At 49.2% G+C, this 12,902-nt stretch overlaps 1 protein-coding gene and 1 long non-coding RNA gene across 2 annotated transcripts in view; one reads left to right on the top strand and one right to left on the bottom strand.

Annotated features, from left to right (window-relative positions):
* The first annotated feature begins 467 nt into the window (after positions 1–467).
* Positions 468–12,902, top strand: part of LOC310645870 — a 23,044-nt gene continuing 10,609 nt past the window's right edge. The window contains exon 1 of the long non-coding RNA XR_014493602.1: positions 468–526. This is a non-coding gene — a long non-coding RNA (uncharacterized lncRNA). The remainder of the gene's footprint in view (positions 527–12,902) is intronic.
* HPRT1 (hypoxanthine phosphoribosyltransferase 1) overlaps positions 8,132–12,902 on the bottom strand; it is an 11,494-nt gene continuing 6,723 nt past the window's right edge. The window contains exons 5-9 of the mRNA XM_083371899.1: positions 12,798–12,815; positions 12,253–12,335; positions 10,739–10,785; positions 10,131–10,207; positions 8,132–9,343 (exon numbers count right to left, since the gene is read on the bottom strand). Coding sequence (XP_083228025.1) covers positions 9,296–9,343; positions 10,131–10,207; positions 10,739–10,785; positions 12,253–12,335; positions 12,798–12,815 — 273 coding nt within the window. The 3' untranslated portion in view covers positions 8,132–9,295. The remainder of the gene's footprint in view (positions 9,344–10,130; positions 10,208–10,738; positions 10,786–12,252; positions 12,336–12,797; positions 12,816–12,902) is intronic.

Here is a 12,902-nt window from a genome sequence, read left to right as displayed (position 1 = left end):
TAAACTCACAGACAAGCCACAAAGTTCTCAAAACTCAAGTTTCACTCTGCTACAAAGGGAGTTATTAAAATGTTGGTTGGACAAGGGTTTGTGAGTAGGATGTGATAACTTTGAAAGTCCTTTGGCTTCTGACAAACTTCTTTCTAGACGGTTATCGTAGGCTTTTTGCTACATCAATGTCTCCCAAGCTTTGGAGGTTTTAAGATGGGTGGACTTCCAGAATTCTGGGAGCTGAAATCCACCCACCTGAAAACCACCAATGTTGAAAAACGCTGTGCTACAAAGTTGCCCCAAGTGCTCATCTTTGCTTGAGGAACCGGTCAGTAGCCCAGGTTTTGTGGCTCAGCTGAAGATCCAGGGGTTCCATAACTCTGAAAATAATCTGGATTTAATCCTATTCTGTTCCCACCAATGACTTTTCTTCAACTCTTCAGTTGACTTCCTTTGGGTTTTCTGTTTTAATTTCAGGCATGGCTTCTGCTGAACCTCCAAGATGGAGGAGGAAGGCATTGGACAGACATTTTGGGTATGTTGTTTCCCTTTGCTAGATTGACAGAGGGGGGAAGGGAGGAAGGCTGACATTGTCCAGTTTATTACTTTGTCCCTGGAGGTAAAAGAATGTACCGGCCTGCAATTTGATGACTACAGCTTCAGCAGAAGTCTGCTCTACACTGCTCTTAGTAATGTCCTCCTTGCTACAGCCAGAACATTGTCCCTTTTTTCACATAGGATCCTTCCCTAGTTCCTACATTGGTTGAGTGTAGTAGCCACAATGAAGTTGGGTCTCTACAGAGTCTCTTTCTTAGCAGTCCATAACACTGGTTACCTGCTCATCTTCAATCTAGTCCAACAGCTTCAAAATGCCATTGATGTACATAATAGATTCTCCTATCTCTAATGGGGCTCTAGACGGAAGTTCATCTCTGGCTGGGTTTTGGCTTCAGATCCTAGATCCAATAGCCTCGTTTCTGAGTGGGAGAATAGAAAAAATAAAAAAGGCCCATCAAAGAATGGGAGTAATCAAATTCCATCTCTCTGGGGGTACAGGGTTTTCCCCATGCAACCAGTCTCTGGGGAAGAAGGGTTTTCCCCACCTAAAAATTAGTGCTTACAACTTCCTCTCGCAGCTCAAAAGTTCGTGAGTTTTTGCATTCGTGGCTTTTATCTAAAATATGCATTAAAAGTTAGTAAGACCTTTGCTTGTGGGCTTTTATGTTTTAGCTCTTGTTGCAACGAAAGGCAAGTCTCTCCCAGGAGTTCTCTTTGCATTATTTTTATCCGTCACAGGTAAGTTGACACACATGAGTAAAATGAACAGATTTAAAAGAGTCACATAGGTTGGTTCAGAACAATCCCCACCTAATGGCAGCCTCTGGCTGAACTGGCTGTGATGTTTAAGTTCCCCACTTGTCCTCTCTCTGCACGTCAGGCTTTTAGCAAAAGTGACAGGCACTCCTAGGAAAGAACTCTTGGTTGCATCTATTAGTTTCTGTGAACAGGAACTGTGGGCAATGATCTGAATGTGCCATCTGATCTCCCTTCGCTTTCCTGGGTTAAATCCTGCTAAACTGCGGCAGCATTTCTCTGCTGAATCTCCACGCAGGAGAAAAAACATAAATGTTGCATATAGTCCATACGAACATTCCTTAAAGCATACTTGTCCATAAAGCAGTGAAAACAGGAGACTTTTTTCAGTGTGTGTAAAGATGTCTCAAAGAAATACGATGCCATTTCGATAAACAAATTAATTCATTATAGTCAAGAATACTTAGTTTCACAGGCTACAAAAACATGCTTGCTCGTTGTGATACTATCTATTGGCATTTTATATGACACTATTTCTAAGGATCTGTTGTTTTAAAAAAAGCAAAATAGAACCCTGAACTCTTTAAATGGATTTAGTTTTCTTTTTAGTCAGTCATGTGTTTTAAAAGCCTGCCCTGTAGAACATATTCACGGAATCACTGCACAGGAAGCAAAATATACGTTTATAATGCATTTATAAAAGGTGTAGAACTTGGGTAAATTTTAAAAAAAGTTAATAAAGGAAATTGTGAGCATTGTGATTCAACTCAAAGTACTCTGAAGGGTTTAGATCAGGCAAGGCTGCAAAACATGCTGTATATCTTAACACAGAGATAAACTAAGAATTAAGTAAATCAAATAATTGGAGGGATCAGACCTTCAGGTATCTAAAGTCCAGTGTGCACAGAACTTATTTAAAAAAAGTAACTATTTTTTGAAGCTGTTGGACTAGTAACTATTGCTTTTAACAAGTAAAGTGTTAGTCCATAACAAATACAATTCAAAATCCATAGTTGGATAACCTTTGATCAAAATATACCAATAAATGATTTTGTGACCGACAGCTGTCATTGTGTCTGTAGTGCATGCCAAATAAATACAAAAGGTTGATGGAAATCAGTTTCTCAACTTGCTTGATTATCCAATTGAGATTGTACACATACATTTACTCTGGAGTGAATTGAACTTGCCCTGAATTCATTGTTTGAAATGTCCCACTGGCTATTGCTAGAATAGGTGCCGAACCCCTTTTAGAGGTGAGTACAGAAAATTTGGCTTGGTGAGGACCAATTAATTTGGGAGGCAGGCATGGAAAATCCTTAGCTTGCATAAAACCATAGTGGCTGTGTTTTCCCATCTGATGCTATCATAGTTTTGAGTTGTTCAGATGCCAAGAATTAGTTCTCCTTACATTTTGTGGGATGCTGATTAACATTCTGTCGTTGCTCCTTGTCCCGTTGCAACTTCGAACCCTTTCTCCCCGCACATTTGAAAGTAAGGGGGTGGGGGCAGCAATCCTGCTGAAATCCTGCTTCTTGGTTTGCTTTGCACCTCGGCTTCCTTGGGGACGCTCAGTCAGATGGCCAACCTTGAGGTGGTGTAGCAGCACGACATGGTTTGTAGAGGAAAGAAGATACAGACCGTTCTGGGCTGCCTCATTACCTCAAGGATTCAGTCGAAGATAAGCCATCATCAGACACAGGAAAGCCAAGACCGTCCCAAACTTAGCTTGCCTGGCCAGGTATGTTTCAGGGTGAATACTTTGAGTGGGTTCTTTTTTGAAGCTTCACTTTCTGCCTCGAAGAGAAAATGACACATAGACAGTAGCATCCTTCCTTTTAAATTTCCCACCTCAAAAGCGAAGGCAGCATGGGAGAGGGTTTCTGCATCGCCCAAATCATGAGGGTCTGATGTCTCAGCCAGGAAAACCACCTCTGAATCCAGAATATTGAGAGTGAGGTAGAATTGCAAAGACAAAGTCGAGGCCAGTCTGCCTCTTAAGGCAGGGGTGTCCAACCTTGGCAATCTTAAAATCAGCTGGCTGGAGACTTCTGGGAGCTGTAGTCCACAGGTCTTGCCAAGTTGCCACGGTTGCATACCTCTCTTAAGGGCATTTAAAAGCGGCTAGCATCCCTCCTCGACTTTTTTATTCCCGGCAGAATGAAGCTCTGGATTGCATGCTGCTAGCAGAATAACACCTTTCCTTGAAAGCAGAGCTTCAAATTCATTAGGGAATGAATTGTCTCAAAAGACAAGATTTCAACCTGAATTTCCCTCCAAAATCTGCTGTCTGTGACCATTTTTTTTTCACTGGCGTCTTGCAGGGCTTGGGAGAGAGAGCAGCCCTCTGGTTACTCAGAGGGAGGGCTACAGAAACGGAAAGTCTGCTGTCTGCTGTGCTTTAGCAGCACGTAAATACTGGAGTTTAGGATGGCCTCCAGTATTGCTTTGCTGCTGTAGTCAAGCTGGCACCTGCTCCAGGAAATTGGTCCTAAAGCGATGAAGAGAGTGTTGTTCGTTGTCGGTTGGTGAGGGTTTTAAGATGGGAGTTGTGATTCTCCCCAAATAAACCAACATCCCTCCCCAAATAAAGCGTTCGCCCTCCAGAATGGGGAAACAAAGGCAGCGTATGCTGAGCTGAAGTCTTCTGCACTTCGAAAAATGGACAGTTTTTTGTAGCGCTTGTACCCAAAATTTCCTTCTCCTGCTAGAGAATTTAAGGAGCCGCAACACCATGGGCTTCCAAAGGCAGCGGAGAATGGGAGGTTCGTCCTCCGGGCTTGTGGGTTGGTTTCCGAATGTTTCGTCACCAGGCTAGGTAACACCTTCAGCGGAGTTTAGGGGATGTCAGTGTTCCTCTGTTTGTAAGGGCTTTGTGTACAAATGAGAATATTTGTGGCTGAGGGTTGAACTGTAGGGTCCTTGGTGCTCTCTGAGCTTGGTTGTTTGCTTGCAGATATTTAATTACCTAACTAGGTAACATCTTCAGCGCTAGAAAGGAGTGGGATTTGCTCTCTATTATACCAATTCAACCCCCACTTCCTTGTAGCACTGAGTTCCCTAGTTGGGTAATGAAATGTCTGCAAGAAAAAAAAAACAAGCTCAGAAAGCTCCAAGGATCCCACAAATAAGCAAATTTAAGGCTGCTGATTGTGGAAAGAACCTATGAATATAGTAGCATATGAATATAGTATAGTCAACTACTACTAAGTGTTGTGGCCTTTTGTAATCAACAAAGGTGGGAATCTCCCTGAATCTTCTGTGGGAGAAGCCAATTGGATGTTTTTCTTTAGGCATCGGGAAGAGATAGAAGCATCCTGTATCATACTAAGCAGTGGCTTATTCAATTGTGGTTGGTTTTTTTTTTAATAAATCATAATTGGCTGGGTTCCTGTGGGGTCTTCTTGGTGCAATATCATTTTATAAAACGAATATTTGTATTAAATATCTGGTATGAACCAACCGTTGTGTGATTGTCCCCTATCTGATCTGACATAATTAGATGTTACTGTCTTTGATTGCCTGTTGAGTCTCCTATAAAACCAAAGCACAGCCAGAAGCTCAACAGTTAGCTCTGCAGGTTGCCTAACTGTGGCTTATGGAATAAGCAACAGTTTGCCTAGGTTATAATGATTCCATGCAACATTTTAAGACATAAAGCCGTTTCTCTGGTTTTTACTTATTCCCGGTGTGTGAATTTAGCCTCTTCCTCAAAACTTCCTCTAAAAAGACTGAAACAATTTGAAGAGGTAGGGGGGAAAGATCAGAAATCTTGCGGTATCTTTTCCGAGGGAGGGAAAACGGCCTTTTAATAAAACGGCTCAGGCTGTCAGCGGCCCCCGGATTCCTCCCGTCTTTTGACTGCGTCTCGCACCATCGGTCGCCGCCTGCTTTCTGGGGAGTCCTCCGGGGGGCGGTCGAGGCCGCGGTGGCTTTGCCCGCCAGCATTCCTTCCCCCCCGGGCTAGGGAGGGGGCTCGGGGCCCCGATTGCTCCGAAGCGCAAAGCCCTTTACCCCCCCCCCCCCGGGAGAGAGTTTGTCGGAGCGGGGCGCGCCCGGCAGCAAAGCCATCAGAGCGACGGGGAGATCAGGGAGGCCGGAGAGAAATCGGGGCGGGGGCGGAGGAGCGGCCGGCCCGCAGGCTTTGCCAGTCCTCGCCCGTCGGGGCTCCCGCGGCAAGTGGAACCGGCCGGGCCGCGAGAGCGAGCCGAGCCTCTCCTTGGGCCCCGGGAAACGGGGCGGCCGGCTCGGTCTCGCTTGCTGCGTTCGAGGGGAGCCCGGGCGGCTCGGCGGTTCAGGCACGGCTGGGCCCTTTGCGCGCGGCGGGATTCCTCCGGCGCTGGAGCCCCGTCGAACCCGGCCGGGGAGCGACCGTGGCGGGGCTGGCCGGCTAAGGCGGCAGCGGGGTGGACTAGAAGGCCTCCGAGGTCCCGCCCGGCTCCGGCATTCTGCTAAGAGCGGCTCTTCCTCCTCGCCGACCGAGGGAGCCGAAGCTTCGGGAGGCTTTCCAGGCTGGCGGCCCCGGCGGTCCTTTTGCCCGACGTGGCTGAACCTCAGAAGGCCCGGAAGCCGGCCGGGATCGAGGGCGGCCGAGCCGGAGCCCGCGGACTTTCAGGCCCTTTTGGGTCCGCTAAAGTCGAGCAGCCCCTGGCCGAGGATGCGGGGACGGCCGCCCCTCCCGAGTGGCACCCCGGGGCCCATGCGGCTGGGCGCCTCCCCCTTGCCCCCTCCAGGCGCTCCGTCCCCGGGAGAGGCTGGCGCGGCCCTCGGAGAGCCGGAGCGTCGGGCGGCCCCACCCTGCCCTCTGCCGGGCTGGGCGCGGCCGGCCCGCCTGGTCCCGCCCGGAGCCCCGTCGTCCCTCGGCGCGCCCTTCGGGGAGTAGCCGGGCGGGTCGTGGGGGGATCTGGCTGCCCGACGGCGCTGCCCGCTTATCCACCGCTGAGTTTGCGGAAGCGGCCGCGGTTTAGCCGGCCTTGGGCTGCGCTGCCTGCCGGCGAGGAACAAGCCCAACCCCGGAGAAGCCCGGTCCCTCGCGCGGGCGTCGGAGCTGCAGCCTTCAGTGGCCGAGAAGCGGCTCTCGCCTTCCGATGCTGCTTCGGGGTGGCTGCGTGGGCGTGGGCCGCACGGCCTACCTCGCCGGGCGCTTGTTGGGCGGCGGGAGGGGGCGCAACCTGCCGTGCCTGGCGGAAAAAGCGACGTAGAACCGGAGGGACAAGCGAAGCGGGGAGAGCTCGGCAAGCTTCCCCCCGTGTCCCGGACAGCCGTGGCGGGGTCTGGAGGGCGGCACCGTTCGCCGCGCCTCCTTGGCATTCCCCGGGCCCGTCCGCACCGAGGGCGCCGCGAGAGCGAAGGCGGCTGGCCCGCAGCGCGGCGCCCTCGGGGGGAGGAAGAGGGTCGGGGGCCGCGCAGGAGCTTCGGGGCTCCGGCTCCCCTCCCGCCGGGCGACCGACTCGAGGAGGGCAGCGGGCAACGGGCGGGCTTTCCGCCGGCGTCTCCTGCCAGCCAGGTCCGACCCGGAGCTGGTCCTCCGGCTCCTTCGCCGGCGATTTTCCTCTTGGTCCCGTCTGGTTTCCTTGTACAGGACCCGGCCGGAGATCCCGGGAATCTTGCGGGAAGCCCAGAGAAAGGGCCCTCGTCGATTCGGGATAACTGCCGGCGGAAAGGGATTTCCATTCCCCTGTTCTGGCTTTAAAACCAACCCAAACGCCACCCCTGCCCAGGTGGGCTACTTTCCTAGTGGCGAAAGCCAGAGACACCCCCCCCCCTTAAGGGACATCCTCAACTCCTGCGGCGAAGTCGTTTTAGAACGTCAGCATGGGGGCTTTTGAGAAAGAGGCAGATTCTCCCCCCCCCCTTTGGTCTAATCCTGCTGAGGGGCATGAAACTCTGATCAGGGATGCAAACCGCCACTGACCAATATGGGCCTTCACAAATTGTAAAACGTAGCACCACCAAATATGTAGGACATCCGCCTTCCCCCCCCTGTAATGCAGACATTAAGTAGCTAAATTTCTGACTTAGCACAAAGCGTGAAGCTATTCTCATTTGTTAACCACGTTTTACATCTAATGTTGTACAAAAACCCTTGAGATTGAATCAATAAAGTGTTTTAAATAAATCTTATTCTAGCACCTTGTGCAAACCAAACCTGATTCTGCAGTGCTGGAGGTTCTTAACCATGGTTTGAGAAGCAAATCATGGCCTGCCTCATAAATGCTAAGCCACATTAGGCCCCAAACAAACCGAGCCGATTTAACACAAATGTGGGCAGGGCAAGCAGGTAAACAGAAGCCCTATGTATGTGCCAGGGCATCGCTAGAAGGTTCTGACTTGACTGGCATGCCTAGCGCCCACCTGGCGAGGGAGCCACATCACAGGCAGCCCTTTTAACTGCTGCTGCTGCTCTGGGCCAAGGAACAGCAGAGGTCATCCTTCTGCAGCCGGGGGAACTACCCGTAAAACAAAAGGCTGGCTAAAGCTCATTTTGAAACCACCGTCCTGGCCTTGAGTCAGAAGGCAAGGGACAACTTTTTCTTGAATGGAAAGACGAAATGGCCCCTAAAACCTTTAGCAAAAAGCAGGCAGTTGTAGTGTTTTAGCGGCATCGGAATTAGCCACAGTCTTGTGATGATAAGACCCCCAATGCAAAGGACGCTGAAACATGCAGGGGTGAACTGGGAAGAGGGGGATCCTTGGGGAAAATGGAAGGCAAAAGGAGAAGGGGACGGCAGATGACGAGATAGATGGTTAGCGTCACTGATACAATGAACATGAATTTGGGCAAACTCAGGGTGACACTGGAGGGGAGGGGGGCTGGCAGCCTGTGGTCCATGGGTTTGTGAAGAGCCACACGCAACTTAGTGATTAACAACAGTTCAATCTAGAAAATGGGTTTTCAAGAGGAATTGCCCACTGCAGGCTCAATCATCACCCATATCCCCCCCCCCAAAAAAAAGGCAGGCCCCAATTCTTCCCTGAAATCACCGGCCTGGGATGAGGATGGGGAAACTTGAGGCAAAAAAGAGGGCACAACTGGTGATTGCTTTAAGTATATGGTGGAGCCAGCTCAGCTGCCTCTTGGGAGAAACAGCTTTTATTTTAAAGTACATCCGCTTTGTGCACCTCTAATGGCCAGCGTTACAATCATGTTTTTTCACTGACGTAAAATACGAAGACGATGGTTGGATCCGAAAGGCAACGTAACTCAGCTGATGGAGGAAGAATGACGGAGACACAAGCTGCGGGGAGCTTGTGTGTTGCCGGCTGTACGAAGCAGCCTTTAGCCAAAGGAGGTGAGCAGAAAACAGCGGGCCGCCAGTGCAGCCAGATCCTGAACTTCTGATGCTGTCGCGTTTTCCCCCCAGACAGACCCGAACAGACTCTTTTCTTTAACTCTGCCAAGGCAACTAAAGCAACTCCAAAAAGCAGCTTAGCCGGAGAGCATCAATGCTCCTTCAGGAACACCAAAACCATCCGAAGGTGCTCCGTGTGCCTCTTTCCCAGCACCCACCCCCGGAGCAGCAACCTGGTGACCACCCCACCCCCACCCCAAATCTCAATTACATTCCATTACAATATAAAACTTAAATTACTCGTTTTTTTAAAAAATATTACTAATATAGATTTCCCATCTTAAAATGCCTTATACATTTACAGTACTATTTCATGAGCTGATGAGGTTTTTAAAAAGGGGGGGGCAAGTGAGAAAGAGATTTTTTTTCTTAAAGAAGGGGCTAGGAGGAGGAGGAGGAGGAGGAGATGCATAGTGCAAATTTAAAAAAAGGGAAAGTGGAAATATCCTTAACTTCCCAAATGTAAATAAACAAAATGAGTTTCCCATAACTGTACATGCAATAAGTTAGAGCAAGCGATATGACGAGAGCCAAGGGGTCACTCCACAATCTGAAGCTGGTGATTGGGCCGAAAAGCGGCCGAAGGCAGACGCCGGGTATCGGCTTCGAGGTCTCGCCAGTCGGATGAAACCGGCTAATCATGCCTTGTATTTCTCTTTTCCGGTCTCGCTGATCACACAGATGTGCTGAAATACAAAATACTTCCAAATTAATAGCAAGGCGAAGATCGACCCGCTGCTGATTCCTGCATTGAAAGCCAACTTCTGAGGCACTTTACGGGGCTGCCATGTTCAGAGTAACTCAGCCGCTCCAGTTTAATAGGTAGTCCATAGTTTACGACCATTCCTTTAGCGGTCGTCTGAAGTTACAACGTGACTTAGCAACGGCCCTCAGGCTGACAACAGTTGTAGCGTTGTCGCGGTCACACAATCAAAATTTTGGGCACTTGGCAGACGGTATGTGTGGCTGCAGTATCCCAGAGTCATCTGATCCCCATTGCAATCTTACCGATGGGGGAAGCTGGATTCGCTTAATGACCGTGAGTTTCACCTAACAACTCCAATGATTTAAACAGGGCAAAAAGGTCGTAAACCTGTGGGTGCCCCTCACTTAGTAACCTGTTTGTCTAGCAACAGACATCCTGGTCCCGATTCTGGTTTTAGGTTGAGGATTACCTGAATCCTGACAGTTTCTCTGCCAAGAAGCTGCCTCGTGTTTACAAACTTTTGTCACTTTGCACCAAACTGTGGGAAGCCAGAATCAAAATGGGCATCAGACTGAAAAATGTGGCTTGAGGGCTCTGTGAGAAGCCACGACGACTCTGGACTTTCCCAGCTTGTTGCTCAAGAAGAAAAAAAAATCTGTTCCTACTGTTTCGTTTTGACCCCACGGCTAAAAGAAGCAGAGTGAGGGCACGGGTGAACAGGGTTGTTGTTGTTTTTTTGAACAAGATGATCTGTGTTAATTACTTACATTCAAATCTCTGAAGTATTCGTTATAATCTAGAGCATATCCAACCACAAACTTGTCTGGCACTTCAAAACCAACGACTGAAAAGAACCACAATAAAAGCAGGAGGTTAGGCTGTGTTTGGGACAACCAGGTTAATAACGTTACTTATAGTGCCACTTTGTGTAACTGGAGCAGTTAGTGAAGAGTACTGCAGCAAAAATGGCACGGGCATTTTAAATAAAAATAAAACCAGGTTTGTTACCATAAGTCAGTTAAACAAGTGGCATTTCCCTACTGTCACGAGCAAAAGGAGAGAGGAGGAAGGGCTCCCTCACTGCAGAATCACACAGTCACTACGGAGGAAATCTCTCACACGCAAGGGGGCCGAGTCCTGGCTTACACCCTCAGCTGCTTTGGCTTAGATCTGCTTGCAAACACACCCAACGACGGGACGTTTCAAGGCCCAGGAAAGCTGTTACCGTAAGCCAGCTCGGTCCTCTGCCCACCCACAGGAGCCGCTCTTGGTTGACCAGTTTCAGCCCGCTCTTTTCTGGTTTCAACAGCATTCTCTCACCCCTGGGCCTCTATTACAGTCCAGATTACACTGTGATTGCACAAGAGTCACTTACAATCAGGCCGGTATCCTACGCTTCGGGGTGTCCTTTTCACCAACAAGCTGTCAAAAAATCAGCCAAAGCAAAGTCACTGAGAGGACAAAAACGTACATGCAACCCGTACATCCCACGCGAGCTAAACCAGGGGTGTCCACGCTCGGCAACGTTAGGCCTGTGGACCTCAACCCCCAGATTTCCCCAGCCGCCTGGAAGCTGAAGCCCACAAGTCTTGAAAGTTGCCAAGGTCGGACACCTCTGAGCCAAGGGTTGGGTTCTGCCCTTCCTCATAGGTGTAGCAAGAAATAACCAGCAAACAGAGCCGCTTTACGCCATTCTCCAGGTTTTAGGTGCACACAAAGGCCGTTTCTTGGCTCAGGCCTCAGGAGAGGAGCCGAGGAAGAACCCAGGGGCGGTGCTGCCTCCTTAGGCGAGGCAGGATGAGAAAGGGGAAACACGGCCCCACGGCCTCCCCACGTAAGCCTCTGCCTTGCTGTGAAGCTGAGCAGCAGGACAGAGCCAGTGGCCCACTCATGCGGCCTGATGCATTTGTTTTCCACAAGCCTACAACTAAGAGTGTGGTTGTGTGGGGGTTTTCTCTACCGTACAGAAGCCGGTTAAGTGACTGCTTGTCTGCTATCAGCGCTACATGCCCGGTCAAGGTCAGAGCACGGGCAACCCTGGAGCAGCTTGTTATGGGCAACAGAAACCGGCAGAGAGCAGCTCTCTGGTCCGCAGCAGCAGCTACGCTTTTCTGGTGAAGCGCAGCGGATCAAACATCCTGGAAATGCTTGCTGGCTCAAAGGAGAAACCCGTAAGCCAAAAGGTGAGTCAGTCTCTGGTGAGACAGCCAGAGGCTCCACATTGGGAAGCGGACTGCCTCCTGTCCCGGTCCACGCAGCTCCTGGATAAGGCTTCCCACAATCTCCCTTCATGTGGGTAGAGCGTGGGAAGCAGGGAGCATTCTTTGCGACACCTTTGCCCTACTCATGACTCTGTGCCTTGAGGAACGGCCAGAAAGGTTCCAGATTCTCTGGCTGCAGAGAATGAAGCCCCCTCAAGTGACGACTACCTGGTCTTCAATTCATCAGCCCACGAGACAAAATACTTTAGAAGAGTCAATTGCAGCAGAACCAACAAAGATGCAGGAATGGTCCGGATACAGTTCATAAAATAATTATAATTTACCGCAGCTTCTGGAGACAGAATGTGGAGGCCGCAGTGATCGTAAATATAAAATATAGGTCTTTTGAGAGCCGCGTGAGATGGACACTGATACCCCCCACCATCCCCAAAAAATCTTCTGGTTCACTAAAACACATGAACAAGTCCACTTCCCAAGCTCCTATTTATTTTTTAAGGAAAACAACTGAGAACTACTGGAGCAAAAAGTTACATCCTCTGCTTGGTTAAGATAGCTGAAGCATTTCCCCTGAAGTGGTATCGCTTCGGGCTGTTTGTTCCGTCCTGCCAAGGGGGGTGGGGTGGGGGCTTTCTAAAGCGACATGAGGGAGGGAAGGGCGAGCACAGACCTTGCCACTTTGACCATCTTTGGATTGTACTGCTGGAGCAGGGACAGTAGGGTCTGCATTGTCTTGCCAGTGTCGATTATATCCTGAGGAGTAAACAAACAAAACGGATCACACCCCCTGGCTTTGGAGGGAAATTACAGCAAAGTAATGCTTCACTGGGGCACATTATGCCTGGAAAATAATAATAATAATAAAGAGAATATATCTATAGAGGAGATAGCTTCGGGGCTTAAAACACATTGTTAAAACTTGGTGAAGTGTCTCTATAGGGCCTTTTATAAAGGCAAGCAAACTTTTGATGCAAATTATTAATGTGCACTTGGTCAGAAAGATTGTTAGTAAATCTTGTTTCAAGATCGTTTCAACAGTCTTCCTCATCACTGTTTAGGAAGAACGGGAAGAAGTGGATAAGTTTGAAGTTGCCTTGAAATTTACAGCTGGAAGATGATGCCAATCCACATAGCTTACTTAGACCTTACAAGGAACTCAAGGCAAAGGGCCCCAAATCATACATAAAGATAGTAACTGCCAAATGAAGTACTTACTTCTACAATCAAAACATTCTGGAAAAAAAAAGACAGAATACCATCAGTAATTTTAGTTCAGTTTTACACTTCAACCTCTATTTTTCCTATTTTTTCCATATTTTT

This window comes from Vipera ursinii, assembly GCF_947247035.1.
Source record: "Vipera ursinii genome assembly, chromosome: 12".
NCBI lineage: Eukaryota > Metazoa > Chordata > Lepidosauria > Squamata > Viperidae > Vipera > Vipera ursinii.
The sequence above is the reverse complement of the archived record's forward strand: the minus strand, read 5'-3'. Positions and strand labels throughout refer to the sequence as shown.